The 25,900-nt window shown below is 36.0% G+C and overlaps 2 protein-coding genes across 13 annotated transcripts in view; one reads left to right on the top strand and one right to left on the bottom strand.

Moving 5' to 3' along the window:
* The window catches only part of dlg3 (discs, large homolog 3 (Drosophila)), a 161,196-nt gene that overhangs the window by 72,492 nt on the left and 62,804 nt on the right, over window positions 1-25,900 (bottom strand). The window lies entirely within an intron of this gene.
* LOC141288972 (neural cell adhesion molecule 2-like) overlaps window positions 1-25,900 on the top strand; it is a 50,315-nt gene that overhangs the window by 13,391 nt on the left and 11,024 nt on the right. Inside the window, exons 4-8 of the mRNA XM_073821169.1 lie at window positions 5,873-5,947; window positions 11,033-11,239; window positions 17,217-17,360; window positions 19,119-19,253; window positions 23,230-23,385. Coding sequence (XP_073677270.1) covers window positions 5,873-5,947; window positions 11,033-11,239; window positions 17,217-17,360; window positions 19,119-19,253; window positions 23,230-23,385 — 717 coding nt within the window. The remainder of the gene's footprint in view (window positions 1-5,872; window positions 5,948-11,032; window positions 11,240-17,216; window positions 17,361-19,118; window positions 19,254-23,229; window positions 23,386-25,900) is intronic.

The raw sequence follows: 25,900 nt of genomic DNA, 5'->3' as shown, positions 1-25,900 counted from the left end.
AGCAGAGAATTATGTCTGCACCTCAGGCGTCCATTGATTTCAGACTGTTTTTATTGGTCTGGGGTCCCGCGTGGACAAATATTATTAGGTGGACCCATGCACTTTGCATTCCGGCTTTTAGTTATCATTATGGAAGTTTGTGCTGCTGCGTCCCTGTAATTTTTTATTTTTGTTTTTTGGCAGGTATTGATATTTTGGGGCATTACTTATTTATTCTGGCACTGGCTGCACATTTGTGGCTGGCTCTCTCCATTTGCACATCTAATTGCTTTGGCACCTCGTCTCTACAACTCCCGCGCTCTTCTGTTTTCCGTTTCACAGAGCTGCACTCTACCATCACAACACACTTGTTGTGTTCCACAGCTTGAAATAGATGTGCTTAATGCCAAAAAGTTTGGATCTTCCCTATTGGTGGTCTGATTTGTCAATAGTGTCCTTTTTTGTTTCTCTTTTCATTATCTCAGCTCGTAAATTGGTGAAAAAACTGCTGTTCTCTATTTTTGCTCCAATGACTGTTGATTCATATCAGTTTAATTAGATTATTTGGCTGACAGACAGTTAGGTTTAATCAGAGAACCGTCTCTCGTGTGAGTGTGAAGTAATTAATTGCTTTAATTACATTTAGTTCCAGTTCTGGCTGCGAGGGAAGTTGTCAAAGATAACCTCACACGCTATCAGAGCTCAAACTAAGGAGATCTAAGCATGAGATAAAACAGACAAGTGAGAGTATGTCAGAATGACCACTGAGAGAATATATAAAAGTGTTTTTGATTTATTTTATTATTCTATCTATCTATCATCTATCTATCCATCTATCTATCTATCTATCTATCTATCTATCTATCTATCTATCTATCTATCTATCTATCTATCTATCTATCTATCTATCTATCTATCTATCTATCTATCTATCTATCATCTATCTATCCATCTATCCATCTATCCATCTATCTATCTATCCATCCATCCATCCATCCATCTGTCTATCTGTCTATCTATATAAATACACTGCTGTTAAAAAAAGTTGGGGATTATTAAGATTTTTTTATGGGTTTTTTTTTTATTTATTTATTTTTTTTATGCTCACCCAGGCTGCATTTATTGGTTCAAAAATACAGCTGGAATCCTGAAAGGATCACAAAGTATCAAAAAAAAGTGTGTGTATATATATATATATATATATATATATATATATATATTGATACTTTGCATAACAGAACAACTGTGCCAACACTGATAATAAATCAGCATATTAGAGTGATTTCTGAAGGATCATGTAACACTTAAGCCGAGTAACGACTGATGAAAATTCAGCTTTGCATCACAGGAATAAATTATATTTTAAAGTATTAAAATAGAAACCATTATTTTATTTTGTAATAACATTTCACTACATTACTGTTTTTTTTTTCTGTATTTTGAATCAAATAAATGCATAAGCGACTTCATTACAAATCGAACTGGTCCCAGACTTTTGAACGGCTGGATTATTGGTCACTGTTTCAGTAAAAACTGTAATATGGTATAATTTTATTACAAATTAAATAATTCATTTCATGTATTTAAAATGTATTCCTGTTATGCTAGCATTTACGTAAATTTACTTAAGTAACAATGTAACAATTGTGAAAGTCTTTACTGTCACTTTTGATCAATGTATTGCATCCTTGCTGAATGAAAGTATTAATTTTAAAAAATAAATGAATAAATATTTCTTTATTTCTGATTAAAAAAAATCCTGATCCCAAATTTTGAATGGTAGTGTACACATACAGTATATGCATTAAATAACTTTAATTAATCAAAAATAACAGAAAATAAAAAAATAATCTGCCTCTGCCATTTATAGGCTGGTTTGTTTTTTAATGGCTCATTTGTATACTTGTCTATCTGTTACAAATGTGTGCAAAATTTACAAGACCACTGTTTATATTCATGAATTATGCATTTTCTTTGACACACTGTGACACATTTTCTTTGACTGAAATTTCTGGAGGTGAATTTTGCTTTAGGAAAAATCAAACGCATGGAAATGTGTTCCAGGAGTGCGAATCTGCTTAAGCACATGCAGCACAGGCAGTTTGCCTAACATCCTCCCTTACCAATGTTTTATAAATGTGAGATACAGGCACTTTGATTACAGGTGGTAAAGTACTCGACTCAAAGCGTACAGTGTAATAAAATCTTCAAATCATTTCTACACTACATTAAGTGTCATTCCATTCATTAGCTTGTGACATCAAATATGTAATCTTGTTTGAACAGTACGATAAGTGGAAAAAATCATAATGAGAATGCTTGTGGGTTTTTTTTATTTTTCAAAGTAGTCTTGGGGAGTAATTATATTCTGGTTGCTACGGGCAGCAGCTCACATACCCTCAGACTTGTCTCCATCCAGATGACTAGCTCCAGCCCCACTGTGCTGTAATTAATCATTACGCCAGATGCCAGTGCTTCCCCCATGAGCTCCGTCAGTGTGTGTTTCTTTGTGTGTTCGTGAGTGTGTACGTGTGTCCAGTTTGCTCTTGACTCTTGCATGCCGATGCGCGAAAATCATAGAAAGAACTCGAGTTGGTCATTCTCGGATAAACAGAAAGACCTCCGGCTCAAAGAGTTTGTCCGCTTTCTCGCACATTCATGCTCCAGCTCCTGCATGCGTTGGTTTTCTCATTCATATGCAGTCCGCTGCTCTCACCTCTACCTGAGCCACAAATTCACAGACCACTTTTAACGAGGAAACCTGGACCTCCCACTGTCCCCTTTGTATGATTTGGCTCTGTGGGTGGAAGAACATGGTGATTTCATCTGCATCATGATGCATCATGAGCATTTTAAAGGAACAAATCACCCTAATAATTCACCTTTATGTCGTCCCAAACTCACATGCACATATTTCTTTAATGCACACCACACAATAGGACTTGTTTAGCATTCTCAAGCTGCTTACAGTACAATACAATAAAAGTTGGTGAGTGACACGCATGGTCACAAGGGAAGCCAAGAATAATAACTTCAAAACCTGTTTTCAAATAATAGAAAAAGTTCAAATGAAAAGTGAATATATTTAAAACTCCAATGCAACGGCGTGTCTCTGAAGCCATTTTATTTATTGATTATTACTCATGAATCTTACTGTATAATTAATCTATCATGTTTGTTTGTGTGTGTGTGTGTGTGTGTGTGTGTGTGTGTGTGTGTGTGTGTGTGTGTGTGTGTGTGTGCATTTAAATAAAGCTACTAAAAAAGGAAGTATGACTAATATTAATGAAAAATGGTTTATCATGTTTTTTCCCCTGACTATGCCTTTATATGAATCACAATTTATGCATGAAACAGTAGAAAATTTTAAATAATGGTTTGACCTTTGTGAAATTATAGCCCCATTTCCACTGTAGGAACTTTACCCAGGAACTAGGGACTTTGGGGCGGTATTCGGTGTGTTTCCACCGCAGGAACCAGGATCTGAACTACATTGCTGCGGCTATTAATGTGTTTAAATGACAACGAAAAGAGGCAGTGGTGTTTGATATAATTTCGTTTTATTGTAATGTGTGTGGCTATTAATATGTTTTAATGAAACAGAAGATGTTTCCATTTGCAGTATTATCGGACAATTTGCATCATCCTGTTACCGGGAATTCACATTCCTGAGTCGAACTTGCGAAGTCCAAACTACCATTTTTCTAATCTTGGTGGAAGTGCAAATATCAACAGGTCTGGGGGAAAAAATGTTCCTGGGAAAAAAGTTTCTGGGACATAAAACATCTGCACGAAAACTGAAACAGCAGACGGGCTGAATGAGAATGCAAATTGACAGCAGGTGGCGCTTATGGAACAGCAGCAATGCAGTGTTTTATTGGTTACTGCTGTAAACAAAGCAACGCTGTGCTTTTAAATACTACTTTAATATGCATAATATAATATGAAAAGAAAATACCATCTAAACTTTTCCGAAGACAGTCAGTTTCTCTCAGAGATACAGTGAAGAAAAAATTATTTGATCGCCTGCTGATTTTGTACGTTTGCCCACTGACAAAGAAATCATCAGTCTATCATTTTAATGGTAGGTTTATTTGAACAGTGAGAGACAGAGTAACAAAAACAAAAAAGCGCATTTCAAAAAAAAGTTATAAATTGATTTGCAATTTAATGAGTGAAATAAGTATTTGACCCCTTCGCAAAACATGACTTAGTACTTGGTGGCAAAACCCTTGTTGGCAATCACAGAGGTCAGACATTTCTTGTAGTTGGCCACCGGGTTTGCACGCATCTCAGGATGGATTTTGTCCCACTCTTCTTTGCAGATCCTCTCCAAGTCATTAAGGTTTTGAGGTTGACGTTTGGAAACTGGAACCTTCAGCTTCCTCCACAGATTTTCTATGGGATTAAGGTCTGGAGACTGGCTAGGCCACTCCAGGACCTTAATGTGCTTCTTTTTGAGCCACTCCTTTGTTGCTTTGGCCGTGTGTTTTGGATCATTGTCATGCTGGAAAACCCTTGCATGACCCATTTTCAGTTTGATGGTACATGGCCCCGTCCATTGTCCCTTTGATGCGGTGCAGTTGTCCTGTCCCCTTATCAGAAAAACACCCCCAAAGCATGTTTCCACCTCCATTCTTGACGGTGGGGGTGGTGTTCTTGGGGTCATAGGCAGCATTCCTCCTCCTCTAAACACGGCGAGTTGAGTTGAGCTCGATTTGGGTCTCATCTGACCACAACACTCTCACCCAGTTCTCCTCTGAATCATTCAGATGTTCACTGGGAAACTTCAGACGGGCCTGTACATGTGCTTTCTTGAGCACCTTGCGGGCGCTGCAGGATTTGAGTCCTTCACGGCGTAGTGCGTTAGTAATGGTTTTCCTGGTGACTATGGTCCCAGCTGCCTTGAAATCATTGACAAGATCCTCCAGCGTAGTTCTGGGCTGATTCCTCACCATTCTCATGATGTGTTCATGTATGTTTATATAAACACCCCACCCCCAGTTCAGTATTTAGGACAGAGCTGCCAAACCCTGTTCCTGGAGATACCTTCCTGCAGAGTTCAGTTCCAACCCTGATCAAACACACCTGTCTGTAATTATCAAGTGCTAATTCAGATCCCAATTGATTGGTTCAGTTGTGTTTGATCAGGGTTGGAGCTGAACTCTGCAGGAAGGTAGATCTCTTGGAACAGAGTTGGGCAGCCCTGATTTAGGATTTTCTTTCAATATTTTGTGTATCGTGAACAGTGAGCTTGCTGTGCCTGCTAGAGTTCCTCCATTAGTTTTGACCCACATTTGGTTCTATGCAAATTCACAGATAATTCTATTGCAGTAGATACAGATTAATATGCAGTTTTTGCCATTTCTGCACACCACTGGTCTTTGTACACTTTTATTGTGTGGAAAAAAGGTTCAAGTTCCACATATGTTTTTAAATTAGTCGAATACATGCTAAAATAACAAAGACAATGCTTACAAATTAATGATGCAACCAGTGGGTACAGTTCATTCTCAGTGGATTCCTCCCTGAGATTGAAATGCAATGCAAGAATAGTCCACGTATATATATATAAAAAAGGAAAGACAGATCAAAGCTTTGTCTGTCTCGTGTCCTTTTCTTTCTCTTACTTTTTTATTTTTTTGTACCAGGTGCTAGATGTTCCAGGCTGGCTAGCCTGATTGAAGTGATTGGGAGGGGGCTTATAGAAGTCTCCCTGTACCCTCTCATCTCTCCCGCTTGCAAAGACAGTTTTTTGTGCCGCCTGTGGTTTGGTGTGATTTCTGTGGCAGGAACATGTGAAGCGTTCTTGTTGTACCTGCAGTTCGTGTGCTGAATTTCTGATTGCTACCTCTCTCTCATCTTTCTCTGTCTCTTTTTCTTTGTTTTCCAGGTGTCCTCCAGGTGTCAATCTCGCTGAAAAAGGTGGAGCTGAGCGTCGGAGAGTCCAAGTTTTTCACATGCACAGGTCAGTTTTCTCGCTGCACCACCTCATCACGTTTCTGACGGTGATGTATATGAGAAAGATGCATGAATGCACACAATTTACGTTGTGCTGACTCGAGTAGTCATTTATTTAGGTTGAACAGCTTAAATAACTTCTCCCATTGTAAGCAGTATTGAATACTAAGACTAAGGCTTTCTTCATGACCAGGGCAAAGTGTGTCATTGCATGTGTATGGTATGTTTGATTATTTTGTCATGAACTGATAGCTCTTTTTAGATTGATTGATTGTTTTTCAAGATCAGGGGTTTTCCAACTGTAGTCTAGGGACTTTCAGAGTGCTGTAATAGGTTGTTTTGAGGGAATTTTACCAAATGTATTTTTAAGAGCTGTCAGCATGACCACGCTAACCTATGCTATAACCTATCAATTATTTTGTGTTTATCACAGTATATTATTAAATTATAATAATATTATATATTATTATATTATTAAATTAGATTTTATTGTATTCTCGGTCTGCTTTCAGCAGAAATAACTGGTTATAATTACATTCAATGTTTTATGACAGTTTGTTATAGTAAAAGACAAAAACATACACACACTACCATTTAAACATTTAGAGGTTAGACTTTAAAATAAAATAAAATAAAATAAATAGAATAAAATAAAATAAAATAAAATATTAGCAAGTACAGAATAATCACATTAATTTGTCATATTGACAGTTATAATAAAAAACAAAAACATATACAGTACACACACTAGCATTCAAACATTAGGGGTTAGATATGAAATAAAATGAAATAAAATGATTAAATAAAATTAAAATAAATTAAATTAGAATATAATAAATGAATGAATGAATGAACAAATTATTTATTTAAAGTACAGATTAAACACATTAATTATTTTATAATGACAGTTTGTTATAGTAAAAAAAATGTATACATGCACTACCATTCAAACACTAGAGGTATAAAATAAAATAAAATAAAATAAAATAAAATAATAAATTATTAGCAAGTACAAAATCACATTAATTTATCATATTGACAATTATAATAAAAAACAAAAACATATACAGTACACACACTAGCATTCAAACATTAGGGTTTAGATATGAAATAAAAAGAAATAAAATTATTAAATTCAATAAAATAAAATTAAAATAAATTAAATTAGAATATAATGAATGAATGAATGAATAAGTAAATTATTTATTTAAAGTACAGATTAAACACATTAATTATTTTATAATGACAGTTTGTTATAGTAAAAAAATGTATACATACACTACCATTCAAACACTAGAGGTATAAAATAAAATAAAATAAAATAAAATAAAATAAAATAAAGTAAAGATGTCCTTTTGAATTCTCTAAAAAAAGCCACACAACTTCTTTTAACATTAATAATAATAATAATAATAATAATAATAATAATAATAATAATAATAATAATAATAAAAGCAATACTATTACCATTATTATTATTATTATTAATGCACCAAATGCACAAATTAAAATAATTTCTAAATTATAATATGACATTGAAGACTGGAGTAATTCACAATATTACTGTTTTGTAATCAAATAAATGCAGCCTTGGTGAGCATAAGAGACTTCTTTCACCCCAAAATGTTTTTAACAGTAGTGTACACACACACACACACACACAATTAATATTTTTCTCACGCAGTGTAAACACTAGAAAATTGTTATTTCAAATTGTAATAATACTTCACAATATCAGTGTTTTTATTGTATTTGTTAATCAAATAAATGCAGCCTTGGTGAACATAAGAGACTTTTTTCACCCCAAACTTTTTTTAACAGTAGTACACACACACAATTAATATTTTTCTTACCCAGTATAAACGCTTTTTATACAAATGAAATTGTCATGTTTGGTGGTCCTTACCAGTAAAAAGTTTGAAACCCCCTCTTTGTCTATAGTCTAAATACCTAAACGCAGCACAATTCCCTTGCTCAAAGTTCCTTATCATTCTAAAGCAGTAAAGTGTTGTCTGTAAACTGCAGCTCCTAAGCCTGTCTTTCCTTGCACTCTGCAGGCAAGTTTGTTCTTGGACAGTGTATTGGAGGAAAACATGTATGGATATCCATGTGCACAGGGGTAGATTATGTCGGGCAGGTTTTGTGGTGAAGCCGGGTGTTGTTTTTCTTTTCCACATGGCTGAACTGCTGTTGTCAGGCTGCATGGCTCTGCTGCCTGAGCTCCAGGCACTACCTGACAGAATGCTTTAAACAGGGTGATGCATGCTGACCCCTGCTGGACGTCCGCCAAATTGCGGGTGATTAGCACACCTGGTGTGTATCTGGTGATATGGAGGGTGCACACATGCTCTGCAGACCTTCAGGTCAACTAGCTGAAGCAAACCAGCATTCTCACCTTCAAATAGCTTTGGGATATGCAGGGATGTGAGAGAGAAACTGTATGGTTTTGATGTATTTATAAAGTTCTATTTTGGGCTGCAGCGGGACAGATTCATGTTTTGGAAGTTATTTGTGTGAATACAGCGCATAATGGTGGATAACCGTACAAGCCTTGTCCTACACTTTAATCCAGCCCATTATATATATAATGCCAGTCTATTTTGAGCAAAGAGCTATGTTCAGTGCATACTGAACTGCAAAACATAACCAGGTCACTGTACACAGTCATGTCTTTAAGTGGTCATTTAGCAGATTATTTATCTACAGTGACCGGACTGCATGGGATATAAAATAAAACCAATATTGAGAAATGGCCTAATGCATTAGTCATATCGAGCAGACAGTGATTTAATTAAATATATATTGCCATTTCAAAATGTGCAGCTCATGATCATGATATTTAAAAATGCAAAAAGATGTTTTTTCTCCCTCTTCTGTGGTCAAATAAGTTTTGAGTTTATCCTTTGAAAGAATAGTTCACACTTTACAAAAATGCTGAGTAAAAAGTCATTTTTCAGCTTTTGATTTATTTATTCTGTGCAGATGCAGTTCCCAACAAAATCATCCTAATCAGTCTAGAATGATTCTTTTTTTCAGATTTTTATTTATATATTTTGATACAGATGCAATAAAACAAACTCCAATAAGTTTACAATATTTTTTTCCAAAAGTGCAAAAAGTCATTTTTCAGCTTTTTGTTGGTTTGTTTATTTAAATGCAGTGCAATAAAACCACCCCAATAAGTTCAGATTTTGAACAGAATTACCCAATCATTCTAAAATTATTCATATTCAATTATTCATTCTTTCCAAAAGTGCAGAAAGTCATTTTTCTGCTTTTTATTTATTTATTATGCAGATGTGATAAAACCACCCCAATAAGTTTAGAATGTTTTTTTTCCCAGAAGTGCCAAAAGTCATTTTAGTGCTTAGTTTATTATTATTATTATTATTATTATTATTATTATTATTATTATTATTATTATATTTTTATTGTTTTATGCAGATGCAATAAAACCACCCCAATAAGTTCACTTTTATTTTCTATGCAGACTTGCTTCTGAACAAAATTAACTAATCATTCAAAATTATTCATTTTTTGAAAAAAAGAAAAAATATATTTTTTGGCTTTTATTTATGTATTTATTTATTTTATTGATGCAGATGTGATTAAACCAAATGCCAAAATAATTTTTTTCATGTTTTGTTTGTTTGTTTTTTATTTTTAATGATTTATTTGTTGTATGCATATTTAATGATTTTAGAATATTTATTTCCAAAGTGCAAAAATCTTTTTGTTTATTTGTTTATTCATTCATTCATTGTTTTTCTTTGTTTTAATGCAGATGCAATAAAACCATCCCAAGAAGTTCACCTTTATTTTCTATGCAGATTGGCTGCTGAACAAAATTACCCAATCATTTTAAAATAAATCATTCATTTTTTACAAAAGTGCAGAAAGTCATTTTTTGGCTTTTTGTTTATTCATTTATTTTGATTTTTTTTTTTTTTTTGATTTTTTTTCACTCCCTAACTAAAGCAATTATTCTACAATTATGTTTCTTTCCAAATATAACAATATATATATATATACAATTTCTATTGCAGAAAAGCTAAATATTGCAAAGTCATTTTTTTTACAATTTCATGCAGCTCTAACAGTGACTGACAGCACTCTTATTACTAGAACAAGTGGGTTAAGTGTCTTGCTCAAGGGCACAGTGTTGACAGCTCATGGATCCCTTTCCCCTTGCAAAGCTTGAACCTAGAATCTTTTGGCTGCCAGCCCAGATCTCCAACCACTATGCCATACCATAACTCTTTCCCATCCCAAACTTAACAAAACTAAACTTAATTTATGAGACAAATGAATGTGAACCAGGAGATCTAATGAAATTAGTTTGTTCGGGACCAGTGAAGTGCGCTAAGCTTTGTCCCTGAGCCCTTCAACCCCTAACATCTCATCCTAACCCCTTCAGCAACTCCTTCACAGTCCAGCGTCTGCCAAGCGGGCTGAGATTATGCCGTCTTGTCCTCTCCTTGAACCCCTCACGTCCCTCGGATCAGCCTCTGCTCCTTCACTGATAACCCCCTGCCCGCTCTCAGGGTTCTCTCCCTTGGCAGAGCTGCATCACTGGGCCGGTTGCATCCTCGGGCCTGCCCGTCTGCCCGGAGCTGCAGTCTCACGCTCCCCCGTAGTGCAGCCGAAGGCCCCCGTTGTGTGGCTGATTGATGCTTTGAGCGGAGAAGTGCTGCACCATGCTGATGCTTTTTATGACCTTCCAGCAGAGCAGGATTTACAGCGCCAAGCACCTTGGTACCAAGTGTGGGTTCGGCCAGCCACTCTCTGCAGGGCAAAGCACATGACGGGTTTTGTTTATCGCAGTGTGTGTTTGAGAGACAAAGAGAGAGTGTATGCCACTACTGGAGGTTTTAGAGATATCCTTAAAGGGGAAGTTCTGCACCACTAGCGGTACCAAGTGAAATGGCAATGAAACGTGTCCATAAAAGCATTTCTTTCCCTTTAGATTAAAACATACTTTCTAAAAAAAAAAAAAAAAAAGAAAGAAACAGTGTGTTGTAATTAAAACATTGTCAAGTTGTTCTCTGAACTTTTTTTGACCAGAACTGTGTGTTTGTGTGTGTGTTTGTAGTGATTGGGGAGCCTGTGAGTCTGGACTGGTATAACCCACAGGGGGAGCGGATGGTCCCATCTCAGCGGGTGGCCCTGCACAATGAAGGTGTTCGTTCCAGACTCACTCTCTACAATGCCAAAATAGAAGATGCTGGCATCTACCGGTGCCAGGCCAACGACGCACAGGGACATTCACAGGAGGCCACTGTGGTACTGGAAATCTACCGTGAGTATCAAACGCTAACAAATAAATCTGCTCATTACACCTTTTATTGTCATCATGGTCCTTATAACTTCATTTAGGTACATGCATATAAAATGGGATCAGAAATTAACAGGAGTTTGGGTTAAAATTTCAAAAGTATTACAAGCAGCAATTAGAGGGCCGGGCACTACAGAAGCAAGAATGCATCAAACCAACTGTGACAATGAGTAATTGAAGTCATATTAGGATGATTTTAGCCAAAATGGCTGAAAAATCATAAATACAACAACTAGTAATTTGATTTAATGGCTCATCACTTTTGACCAATAGGTGGCGCTGTTATCAAATCAATATGGTGTGTTCTGTGTGGTGACATTGGCACACACAAGGTTTGGTGTCAATGTGTCATAGCTTTGCAGAGATACAGTCTCAAATATAGTTTGGCATTTTTGTTTATCAACACGAAATCCATAACGAAAATCAGTACAGTCTCAAGATGATCTGACTCAGTTTTCGTAAAAGGAGGAGTTCAAAAAAGTAGATTTTCAACATGGCGGACAGGAAGTTCGGCCAACTATGGTAAAATTTTAATCTATGTTCTTGACATGACCCAAGGAATATTTTGAGACCAGTTTGATTACAACAGGCCAATGTAATGAAAATATCGAACCTTTTTTTTAATTTCATTATTAATGGTTTATGAACGGCTTATCACTTTTGACCAATAGGTGGTGCTGTTACCAAATTGATGTGGTGTGGTTAGTGTAAGGTGACAATGGGACGTCCAATTTGGTGTCAATATGCCAAAGCTTTACAGAGATACAGCCTCTGATGCAGTTTTTTACATCATTCCAGCAAATTGGATGAAACATTTTGCATATCATCACAAAATCCATAACTTTTTACCACCCTGGTTTGAAGATGATCCAAGCCAAATATGGTGAAAATAAGACGACTGGTCTAGAAGGAGTTCGAAAAAAGTTTTCCAAATAAGTTAAAACGGCTGACAGGAAGTTCAGCCGAATGTGACAAAATTGAAAAAAAAAAACACTAGGTGGCACTGCACCGAAACTGTGCAGGTAGCCTCAGATCATGGTTGTTATAACACACACCAAGTTTGGTCAGAATATGCTATAGCATTGTGGAGATATAGCTTCATGTTTATGTTTGCATGCCTTGTCAAATTCATTTGCTTATTCACGAACAGTTTGACTAATTAACTTCGAATTCCATAACTCTCTGCCAGAGTGGTCTGAAGATGATTTGAGCAAATTTTGGTGAAAATCAGACAAACCATCTACGACGTGTTCAAAAAATTGTGAAAAATCTTGACCTTGATGAATTTTAAATGTGACATAAACATAAATGAGACTTTGGACAAGTGTTTGCACTAGAGAGTTCGAGTTAGATACTCCAAATTGGCTATGGATAATGTTAAGACTATCCTCTATCTATGTGCCAAATTTCATAACTTTCCCACAAGTGGTTCAATTTGCGGGCTAAGGCTTCCAGAGAAGAAGAAGCAGCAGAATAATAAGAACGCCAAAGGAAGCAATTGGTGCCTAAACACCTTCGGTGCTTGACCGCTAATAATGTCCCACAACGCATTTTTACAAAATTTCTTTTAATGAATTAGTCCGTTTTTAGTCCCAAAGTATTGTATGTACATCAACACAGAATTAAAGCTTCTTTCATCTAACATATTTACTTGAAGTACTCCTGACCATGCAGGTTATCAAATAAAATATATATTGTTTTATTTTGATTAATGTTATTTTAATATGATTTGATTTGACATTATTATGATTTAATTGTTTTCTAGCATTTCATTAAACTCACAAACCCCCTGCAGTTACTTTACAAACCCCATCTTGGGAAACCTTGATCTAATGTAATGTTAAAAGCACTTTATGTTGTTAATTACAGTAAATGAATTATATTTCTTACTCTTTGTGTTTTATAGTAGTATGGTACAAGATTACCCTATTTAAATAACTGTGATAAATGAGTTAGGCTAAAAGTAATCCAAAAGTAGTGCTAAAATGTGTAATGTAATGGATACTATATTTTTCTCTCTTTCTTTTGTGGTTTTTCGAACCTGTCCTGACAAGTTTAGCAGATTGAGGACACGTAATGGGATCAGAAAATGACATCAGCCAAAACTGAATTGAACTTCAATGAACCAGAACACAACAAATCTTTCCACATTAATGTTGCAGTGTTTACTTTATATAGCTTGTGTTTAGAGACAGAACCAGTTAGAGAATCTTAAGAATGTAGATTCCAAATCACCTGTGATTCAACTCTGTGGGGCTCTTCAACATGAAAAGCAAGCGGCTTTTGTCTCTCCTGCTCATGGCACACGGCACACAGAATCCACCCAGGGGATACCAGGCTTCCTGGCACGCCTGTGGTCTCTGAGCGGTGGAGATGCTGTCCCTTTCAACATCCCATCACTGTCAAAGCCCAGACTCACATCTGTGCCGGGAGACCAGTCAGAGATACCTAGATAATTGTCTTTTTTGCTCTATTTTACAAATAAACAGAAAATAACACGCTGGCTATTCATGTGGGGAGGTAAAGTTCTGACAGTGAGGTTTGCATTTCAATTCACCTTTTTTTCTAAAGAAGGTTTGTGGTGAAATGTCTGGAAATAGGTTTTCATCTGTGTTTCCTTTAAAGTTTGTTTGTCTCCAAAGACATACATCATTCCAATTTCAGCTATGACTGAAATCAATACAAAGATATCAGGAAAAAAAAAATTGCACCTGAAGAAAAAAAAAAAGATTCAGTCACCCTCCATATGTCCTCATTTGTTCTCTATGGAGATTATATTGGATGCAAACTTTTACCTCGTATTATCATACATTTACATTGAGATTTATTCAGCATATTATAAGGAAGCATGCTGTTACATGTCCCGACTATAAAAGCAATTCAAGACTACTGTATATTGATGCAAATTACAATCGAACAACATCTTGGCACAACCTTTTGGGAATCCATTACATAGCTAAGGATATTATGTGTGTTGGCTAGCACACACACACACACACACACACACACACACACACACACACACACACACACACACACACACACACACACACACACCAAAAAAATGCACCATTGGAAATGCTGCCATTGAAATAGCTGTTTTGATTTTCCCTCTGAATAGAGGACATCCAAAAGCTTTCAAAGAGAGCCTCACAATGCAGGGGAAATGGACGTGTTCCATCCGAAGATGTTTGACAAATCTGTTGATGTAAAGCTAAATGTAATTCCCCCAACAACGAGACAGCTGCCACCACACGACACACAGAGAACCAGCACTATTGAGAGGGAAAGAGCAACGGGGATGGGGAAGAATAGTTGTTGTGTGGTCTAATGAATGCTGCTCCTTAGCATGGTGCATTATAGGAATAGTTCACAACTTTCTTTCCTCTGTGAAACAAAAAGGAGAAATTTAAAAGAATCGTTGTAGGTTATGCAAATATAATGAATGGAGAACAAAAAAGATGCGAGAGTACCATGAAAGTATCATAATGTACATCATATGTGCATTATATTCCAAGACCAGTCATACTATAGTTACTGTACATGAGACTGAAATTAATTAAATGATAATAACCTGAAAACTGCTTTGAGTAGATCACTGCAGTTTTTATTTGATTTGATTTGATTTTTGTTTTGTCTTGTTTTCCAGTGCAAATACCTAAACCTCTAAAGTCATACTATAGTTACATGACACTGAAATTCATTGTATGATTTATTTAATTTAATTTCATTTCATTTTTGTCTTGTTTTCCAGATTGAAATTTATTGAATGATTTTATTTTATGCTATTTTATTTTATTTTTTTATTTTTTATTTTTTTTGTCTGCTTTTCTAGTACAAATATCTAAACCTCTAAAGTCATACTATAGTTACATGAGACTGAAATTCACTGAATTATTTTATTTTATTTTATTTTATTTTGTTATTTTATTTTATTTTATTTTTTATATTTTTGTATGAATTACATGAGACTGAAATTCTTTAAATAGTAATAACCTGAGAACTGCTTTGACTAGATCATTGCAGTCTTTTTACATAATATATCAATTATTTTCTAAATATATCTACATTAAATTTATGTATTATATTATTAAAACAATGTAATGTTAAAAATAAAACTTGAATTAACTTAAATGTTTTTCTTATTTTAAGCTTAAACTCACTTAATTTATGATTTGATTTATTAATTGAGAATTAATAGTTTAAATCATTTTGCTTCACATGTGAATGTATTTGGATTTAATAATGTTTGTACTGGAAAATAAGACAAAAATTCTGAATAATTAAATATTTTTTGCAGTAGATCTAATATATCTTATTTTTTAATAGAGCTTATGAATTTTAATAGATCTGATCTATTTAAATTCATAAGCCCTATTTATAAATGAATCATTTAGTAAACAGAAATAGTGTGATCTTATTCAAAAAAATCTGATTCAAAAAAGATTTGTCACAAATTCAATAACACATTAGGCTACTACATTTTTCATGATTGCAAGGAAAACTATGATATTCACTATGACTTTAAAACACTCAGATTACAGAATATAATGCACAAATGATCTATGGACATATTCGTATTATAACCCCAATACATTGTAATTTTATGGAAAAGAGCAACCTTCTCATACTCCTTAAAGTTTGTCTTGTACAAAAGAAAAAAAGAAGAAAATAATGACCAAATTTTAATCTTTGAGTGAACCAATCCTTTTAGAAACACATCTTAATTGATTCCTTTGTTAAACTCTTTGGGAAAGAGGTGATGAAAGGTACTAAAGAATGAGAGTGAAAACGAAAGATGCCAGGCACTGACAAAGTGAAGAAGAAAGGAAAAGGTGCAAGGGTGAGGAAATGTCTCTTTTTAAAGGGACCGGCTTCAAAGGCTTGAAGCACAGGGGTATAACAAGGCTACATGAAATGTTCACCAGATTCTCTGTCGTTCTTTTTTTAAATGTATGAGAATGATATTTTAATCCTCGGTGTGTTTAATTAGTGGATCTTGCAAAACTTTCAGGAGATATTTCACAGGCTTGCTTCCCTTCACTTTGTACCAGGCTTGGCATTTGCCTATGTTCCATTAGAAGTTGTATTTAGAGCAGCGGGAGCCGTGTGTAAACAGACATGACTCACAGATCAATACGCAGAGCCGCTGTGCTGATGAGGATGTGCGGCATCTTTCAGCCCTCTGAAGACGCATTTTCTTATGCTGCGGTGTAGCAGCTGTTTACACCAGCTTCCCACACAAACAAAATATGGGTTTGGTGTGTCAGAATGTAGCTGTGAATTGTTAATAATCAGAGACGACGTGGAAGCACACCTGATTTATGACAAGTAGACGTAGATGTTGACATGTCCCTTGTTTTTCGTTGATTTTTCTTTGGTTTTCCAACTGAGGGGTATGAACTAGGACGCCAAAGCCCTCATGTTTTTTTTTCTTTCATCTTTATACCACTTGGATTTCAGCATTACAAATTAAATCTGTACAACTTCCACCCAACATACAACCCCATCCTGAAGGATTAGCTGCATACAATTTAATCAGACAGGTTTGTTTATTTTGCTTTAAAGGGATAGTTCACCCATTACTTACCCTCATTTCATTCCAAACCTGACCTTTGTTTATCTTCAGAACACAAATTAAGATAGTTTTGATTAAATCCGAGAGCTCTCTGACCCTTCATAGATAGCACGGATCCTGCCATGGTCAAGGCCCAGAAAGGTAGTAAGGATGTCATTAAAATAACCCATGTGACATCAGTGGTTCAACAAGAGTAATTTTTGTGTGCAAAGAAATAATTACTTTATTCAACAATTTTGGAGGCAGACTGTCCCAGAAGAAATCATGAAATTGGTAGTATGAAAAATGGCTTACTGATCCCAAACTTTTTGAATGGTAGTGTATTTTTTCCCAGTTCATATTTTTCTTCTCCATGATCCACAGAGAAGCTGACGTTCAGAGATGTGAGGTCTCCTCAGGAGTTTCGACAGGGCGATGTGGCTGAAGTGGTCTGTGATGTCACCAGCTCTCCTGTACCTGTGGTCTCCTGGTTTTACAACAATGAGGAGATCATTGAAGACACTGAGAGTAAGTAATCTGCCATACCTGCTATCACCTATATTGAAAAGCACACCTTTGCAGCTAAAAAGATGCATGTTGTCAGTTTAATTGTTAAAAGTTATTGTAGAGTTCAAGCTGCTCTGGAGGTGATTTGAGAAAGTAAATGAATAAATGAATGCTTGAAGGGGTCATGAACTGCCTTTTTATTATTTTTCACTGTTCTCAGAGGTCCTCTTATAATGTTATCAGGATTTTTACATCGAAATCCTTATAATAGATACATCCAGTCCTGTTTTGACCCCCCTTATCAGAATGCTCTGTTTGAATAAGCATAGCAGACTGTAGACTCAGAAATAAACTCCCACTGCTATGATTGGCTAACAGTTGTCTATGTTTGACAGCCTACATCCTTCACAGATGAACGCTGCTGTGATTTAGGTTAAAAATGCATAAAGTTTCAGTACATATCAAACAATCTGTAACAACAGACAAAGCAAAAGGGACCATGTAATAAAAACAGTTACTCACACTTGTGTGGTGCGACATTACTGTCTGATCCAATATAGTTGGCATAGTGTAGTCTTTCAGTTTCAATCTTTCTGAAAACCCTGCGTCGAATTGTGTCTTGTTTGTAAACAAATGTGCAGTAAAAGAAAGTTCTTACTGACATGGTCTGGATCTTCAGTAAAAATAGATTTTATCCACTCTTTCCTAATGTTGGGATCAGAAAGAAGGCAATGCAAAGACTGTTTTTTCACAGCCTCGCACTGTACAGCATCTTGTTGTTTTTTGAGACATCTGTAGCGTTTGGTTTCTGCGTAGACATGTGTTTGTCTCTCTCGTTATTTACACTACATGTGTGAATATGTGGGTGGGGCTAAACAGGCATTGATGTAGAAGCAGGTGTTGATCTTCTTCAGCCGAGGTGGTGTTTAGCCATTATAAAGTAGCACATTCCACAATATAATCTAATTCACTGTAAACTGTTTTTAAGGCTAATGAGAAAGTTCTGAGTTTTGAAGCTTACAGGATGTTTTATAGTACAATGACCTCTTATGTCAAAAGGAATCAAAGGAATTTTGATTTCTCATTTCATATTCGTATTATAATTGGATTAAAAAGGATTTAACATTTTTTAAAAATGAAAATTTAATGTTGCTTACCCCCAGGGCATCCAAGATGTAGGTGACTTTGTTTCTTCGGAAGATTTTTAACTTAAACCGGTGCAGTCTGTCAGTCATATAATGGCAGTCAATGGGACCCACGGATTTGAGAGTCAAAAAAACATACACAGACAAAACCAAATTAAACCCTGCAGCTCGTGACAATACATTGAGATCTTAACACACAAAACAATCAGTCTGTGCAAGAAACTGAACAGTATTTATATCATTTTTGACCTCTGATCCACTACAATGTCCAACTGTCCTGAGCGCGATCACAACAGCCTGCGTGTGACGCGTCATCGTGCTTGCCTGATCTCATCCGGTAGTGTTAACTTTTCACCTTTTCAACTTTTGAGCCTGATCTACTGAAGTTACGGTTACTTTCTCTTCGTCATGCGCCGGCTCTTGTGACAGTTGGACATTGACATTTTCACTGCAAGACTTTTAAAATATTATTCCTTTCCCAACTTAGTGGTGACAAGTGTTGACAAGCGAGTTGGTAAAAAAATAAATAAATCTGTGATTTATGTAAATGTGATTTCAGTCACCAATAAATATAGCTCCTTTGATGGCAAAATTAGCCTGTCATTAACACGCCATCAAATATTTTGTTCTCCAGAGTTTCAACTCCTACAAAACAACAATCTGCAAGTCCAGAGAGTTACAAAAGCAGATGAAGGAGTGTATCGCTGTGAGGCCAGAGTCGAGGCCAGGGGAGAGATCGACTTCCGGGACATTATCCTGGTGGTTAACGGTGAGTTTGGGAAGCTGTGAGTTTGGGATCCGGTATTCTTCCTTTCTTACTATGTTTGTAATTTCCAATTTTTGGTGAACGGTTCCTTTAAACATAAAGTCATTCCAGCCCTATCTTTCAAATGAAAGCCACACGTATCCGTTATCTCAATGACATTAGCCCTGTGCCGTCTGATGGGAAGGAAACGGCACAGTGACATCACCCCGTCTGCGTGTCCTTGTCTAATGCAATGATAGCGAACATGAACGGGTGTCTGTTTAGTTTACTTCTGATATTTTCCTTGCTGATCCAATCATGGTGCTCAATGAGGCATGACCGATAATCCAGCCGACATGACAACACATATCAGAGGCCGACATAAAATAAATGCCACTCTGCATGGCTGTTCTGAAGCCCCTGGTCAGATAAGTGTTAGATAGGGAATACAAAATTAATATGTCTTTGTCCTCTAGGAAACGTTTTGATCTTTTCAAAGTTAGCCGCTTTTGCTCGATGCGTGTTGTCGGGTGAAAAGTCTGGACACTTTGAGATGACTTTGAAATGCCTAGGCCATACATACTAAACAGCATCTCTGTAATATCTGTCATGAGGTTGTATTTAGATTACATAAATAAACAGCATTGGAATTTGTTGCATAGCTCAGATTAGTTCTTAAATGTTTCATGTACACTGTAAACAAAATCTGTAGAAATTACAGTATTACTGGCAGCTGGTTGCCAGTAACTTACTGTAGATTTTAATTTATGCTATTTACTGGCAACAGTTTGTTCAAAGTTAATTGAACATTAAACATTAACAAGTCTTTATCTTTACAGAATAAAACTAAAATAACAGCCTCATGCAAAGCATTCTGGGAACCAAAATCTGAAGGAAAAAAACAGAAAAAGGTTGATGAAGGTTTCTGGTTCCCAGAATGCTTTGCAGTAGGTTGTTATTTTATAGTTTTATTCTGTAAAGACAAAGACTTGTTAATGTTTAATGTTCATTTAACTTTGAACAAACTGTTGCCAGTAAATAACATAAATTAAAAATCTACAGTAAGTTACTGGCAACCAGCTGCAGAACTACAGCAAATTTTTTACAGTGTAATTATCAATGTTGTCTCTAATATTGTATTTTGTAAAGTAAAAATAGAAATAAATGAAAGTGAAAATAAAAAAGTAAAGTGTAAGTCCAATAATATAATAATTATTATGTTATGAATTCATAAAAATATTCCTGAGACGTTGTTGAAATCTCATCTGAAACTTTAAATGAGAGTGAGATTACTGTTTATTCCCATGAGAAAAATCTAAGAAGCAGAAAACATAAGCAGCATTTGCTTTCTGTTTAGTCTCATCACTGCCTCAGAGGAACAATTAAGATGTTAAAGAGATCTGAGTGGTTTTTACTCTGGTTTCTCACTTGTAGGTTTTCATACTTCAAAATAACTGCTTTATTGTCATTTTTATTTCCAGCTGAATTATTAGCCTTTGAAAGTGTGTAGTTGTTGATGCTAAAGGTCAATTCAGTCTATATTAGATGGTTTTCTGGCCTGATTTGATGTCTTAATGCCCAATTGTGTCTCACATTAGCAGAGCTGTTTCAGTTGGGCATGCGTATCTGGGAATAGGTTAAATTAGATTACTGCCTTTGGAAAATAGACATCGATTGGCAAGAAAGTCAATGATAATCTTGTTGGAACCATTTTGGTGCATGACAGCCCATTGCTTTGCAATGTGTGTGTTTCCTCCATGATTTCTTCCACAGTTCCAGTGTGTGTGCACCGCATGTAAAATGTAAAGGGACAGCTGACTGAGAAATTAAAAATCTGTAATTATGTACTCACTCTGATGTCATTCCAGACCCATGACTGACTTTCTACTGAGAAAGAGAAGAGTAATGCTTAAGACTGTGTAGAATTTATAGGGATAGTTAACCCAAAAATGAAAATTCTGTCATTAATTACTCACTCTCATGTTGTTCCAAGCCCATGTCATATGATAGTCATCTTAATTGCTTTAGTTTTAGTCTAGTTTTTTTCGACTAAATATCATAAGATTTTAGTTGACTATTCAACTAAAATTAACATCTTTTTTTGACTATTCAGACAATTAAACATCTTTTTGTGTATATTTCTCCATTCACACGATACAAAAGAGTACTTGTGTGCTGTGTGAGAGATGTTGCTACAGCGTGTGCGATCAGAAAATGACTGAAAAGGACTGATATTGACATTTTTTATGTTTTTTCAGACATGCAGCAAATGTATGCTAGCTTATGTCCTGCCAGATAGATCAATAGGCTACGATACAGTTCATTTGTACCCATCTAACCTCCTAAACATTCAGCAGATTTGTTCTAAATTAATCTCTTTCCAAATTGTCTCTTTTTAACATTTTTGTCTTGTTTTTATTTGTTGACGAAAATGTCAATAGAATTTGGTCATAGTTTTTGTCATTTAAAACAAGTTTATCGTCTTGTTTTTATCTGTGAACAAAATGTGGTTGACGTAAATTAAATTGACACTGATGTACATCTTCTTTTGCTTGCGAAAGCACAGTGCATCCAGGTTCTATAGGTTCTACGCCATTGATGCACTGAAGACAAATGGCAAATGGCAAAACAATCGTGGCATTAATTTGAACTTGGCTGTCAGCAGTTTGGGTTTACCTAATGAATGACCCATAATGTGCAGGGGGAAAAGCAAATAGTGTGTGCGTTTATGATTTCTAATAGAGGATGAGAGGGATGTGTTAATATACTGCCAAGTCAGGCTGAAAGTGACCATGAATAAAACATCCATTTAATCTAATCTTTTTACCCCGGCGCACACTCCATTAAATTGCGTTATGTCTTTAAACCAGTCACAACTCAAAATGATGCCTTTTTCCGGATAGGATGGCTCCTCCATTCCTTAAACCAGAAAATTGCAAAAGGAACAAAAATGCTGTATTTAAAAATCGGTGTAGGAAGTTTGCAGAAGAACATTGCCGCCTATTATTAAAACTATTTGAGCGTCGTTCCCTCTCAGGTGAATTACCTTATTCTGAAGGGCATGGCAGAGTAATTTCTGAATGAGTCGAAATTGGGTTAGGTTTGGGCTGAAATTACTTTATCACCTTCCAGTTCTCTGCAGAGATGGAAATATAAAAACTCTCACTCAAATCATTGCACATTCCCATAATAGACTGCCAATGAAAATCGCTATCTGCCTGACCTTGGAGTTCACATATAGAGCTTTAATAGAGACACACACGCATATACTTTCAGCTGTAAACAGTCACCTCACAAAGATAAGTCGATTTTTCCTGAATATGAACAAATAATTTTGTACGATTGTTAGTGGAAGTTTGTTTGAGGTCATTCAGGTTGACCTCCTGTTTGACTCTGAGGTCTTTCTCCACTGACCTTTCACTACATAATTGAGTGAACTGCTCAGGACATATTGATTTAGACACAGAATGTGGCTGATGTATTTATTCATTCTTTTTCTGGCTTGTGAGGAGGCATTTTGAGTGTGATCACGTTGTTCATGATCTGTATGCACTGGAGATGAAGGTGAGTGAATAAAGAGTTAGTTCTATCAACTGCTGTGCCTGTGTGTGTTGGAATATAAATGAAAACTCACTACATTTCAGGATAATACAGCATTTGTGTTGTCATATACTCTTAAACTGGTCATTTTACAGCATGACCAGGCTTTGTACAGAGGAATTTGAGTCTTGGAAATCATGAAAACAGCATTTGAGCATTAATTTAGCTCAATGGGTGCCACATGCTGTCAGCCGCAATTTCCCAGGAAGTGAGAACATGTTGATGGCTTGTGAATGAATATGTCATTTGAATAAGTATTTGTTGAGACTGGAACATTTGAGAAATAACATGAAAACTTCCAAGAGATTTCACACTGAAAAATTAGAAATGACAAGTTTATGTATTTGCATAATTCAGAAGTGACAGAAACACCATACAGTATTTTTTCTTTCTCGAACAGTTCCACCGGTGGTCTCTGTGCCGCAGCAGTCCTTTAACGCCACTGCGGACTATGGAGAATCTGTGACCTTCACCTGCCGGGCCTACGGCTCACCTGAACCTGATGTTACCTGGCACAGGTATGACAAACTTATTACTATTGTCACAAACTCAGAATGTATGGATGGATTATGTTCAACTATATAGAAATACAAAGTGTAGAGTGCCCTGCAAAAGTATTCACACCCCTTCATTTTTTTTCACATTTTGTTATGTTGCTGCCTTATGTTAAACTGTTTTAAATTACTATTTTTTCACATCAATCTCCACTCTATGCACCATAATGCCAAAGCAAAAACATAATTGTCACAACTTCATAAATGTATTAAAAAAATAACTGAAATAAGTACTTTGCATAAGTATTCATACTTACTTACTGTAGTACTAAGCTGAAGCACCTTCACAGCCTCAAAAACAAAATTTGCACATCAACATTTGGCAGTTATCTGCTATTCTTTGCCTTACCTCTACACCTCTCAAGCTCTGTCAGCTTGGATGGGGTCTGGCAGACATTTTTAGGTTTCTCCAGAAATGTTTGATTGGGTTCAAGCCCAGGCTCTGGCTGGGCCACTCAAGTACATTCACAGAGTTGTCTGTAAGCCACTGTGTGTAGGTCCATTGCCCTGTTGGAAGGTGAATCTTTTGCCCAGTCTGAGGTTCTGCTCTGGAATGCTCTGGACTCGGTTTTCATTAAGGCTATCCCAATATTTTGGTGCATTGAGCTTTTCTTCTACTCTGACCAGTCCATAACCCTGCTACTGAAAAACAGCCCCACAGCATTAGGCTGCTACCAGCACACTTTACTTTTGGGATGGTACTATGCAGGTGATGAGCAGTAATTGGTTTCCTTCAAACATGATGCTTGGATGCAGCTAGAGTGACCGTAAGGTTTTTGGTCACCACTCTAGCCAAGGCCCTTCTCTATCAGTTGCTCAATTTGGCCAGGAGGCCAGCTCTAGGAAGAGTTGTTAACCTCTAGGAAGAGTTTCAAACTTCTTCCATTAAGGTTAACGGAGACTACATGCTTCTGTGAACCTTTGCAGCAGTTTTTTCTGAACTCTTCCTCAGATATATGGCTTGATGCAATCCTGTCTCTGAGCTCTACAGGATTTTTTTTTCGACCTCAGGGCTTGGTTTTCGCTCTGTATACATTTGTAGCTGTTAGACCTTTTATTAAGACGTGTGTGTCTTTCCAAATCATACCCATTCAATTGAATTTGCCACAGGTTAACTTCACTCAAAGTGTAGTAACATCTACAAGCAATTTAAATGCTTCTGAGCTCCTGAGCGTTATATATATATATATATATACTGTATATATATATATATATATATAAATTTGCAAAGATGTTAAAAAACTGTTTTTTTACTTTGCCATTATGGTGTATGGAGTGTAGAGTAAGGTGGGAAACAAGTTACTTAAAGCAGTTTAACATTAGGCAGCAATGTAACAAAATGTGAGAAAAAAATGAAGGGGTATGAATACTTTTGCAAGGCACTGTATATAATGCTTTCATTTGCTACAATAATGAAAATTATAAAAAATAGATTTTATTCCCTACCAGAAATCAAAAGTTTTGATGAGTTAGGGTGTCACACAAAAACTGAGGAGCAGGAATTGGGGAACAGGAGTGAGGGTACCGCAGCCAAGAAAGAGCTATGATGACAGAGAATGGACACATTTATTTCATCCTTAATGTGTGGGCTTTGAGTGACAGCAGCCCAATGCGTTGATTACGGGCTCTCAATCATTGTAATTACCTTCGGCTCGGATGAGAATGAACGAGATGAAAGCGATCCCTGCCGAGCATTCTCACACATTGACCTTTAATGAATGAGCCTAACCAAACCACTCGCTGGTACACTGGGACATGACAAAAGCACCGGCAATTACATTATGTCTGCTAAAACCTGATAGTTTCATTTAATTTTGCATGTGTGCTGCTGCCAAAAAAAGGACTGTGGAGAAAGTAAAGTGTATTGTGGTAAAAAAAAAAAAAATTGCTATAAATTAATGTATGCTAATATAGAGTTAAAGGTCTAGTTTTTGGTGATTTACATATAGTTCTTAAACATTGCCATTTACTTAATCCTGCCTAACCAACAAGTGTTTTAAAGAGTTAGTTCACCCAAAAAAGAAAATTAGCCCATTATTTACTCACCCTCCATGCATCCTAGGTGTACATGACTTCCTTCTTTCAGACAAATCCAATCAGAGTTATATTAAAATTATCCTGGCATTTCCAAGCTTTAGATTTGCGGTCCAAAACGAGTCCAAGAAAGTGCATCCATCCATAACAAAAAGTGCCTCACATGGCTCCAGGGGGTAAATAAATGCCTCCTGTAGTGAAACGATGCATTTATTTTTAGGTGAACTAAGCCTTTAGCAGTGAAGAATGTTGCAGGCATTCACTTATCAAAAATGCCTATATTGTCAAAATGTCAAAAGTCAAAGTGGCCTGTTGACATGAAAGATTTTACCGTAACACTTTACAATAAGGTGTCATTTGTTAACAATAGGTAATGTATTAACTAACATGAACGAACAATACATTTATTACACTATTTATTGATCCTTGTTAATGTTAGATAACAAAAATACAGCCATTCATTATTTGTTTGTGTTAGTTCAC

The sequence above is a fragment of the Garra rufa genome, chromosome 16 (genome assembly GCF_049309525.1).
Source record: "Garra rufa chromosome 16, GarRuf1.0, whole genome shotgun sequence".
Classification (NCBI taxonomy): Eukaryota; Metazoa; Chordata; class Actinopteri; order Cypriniformes; family Cyprinidae; genus Garra; species Garra rufa.
Note: the sequence above shows the minus strand (reverse complement) of the source record. Positions and strands in the feature narration are given on the sequence as shown.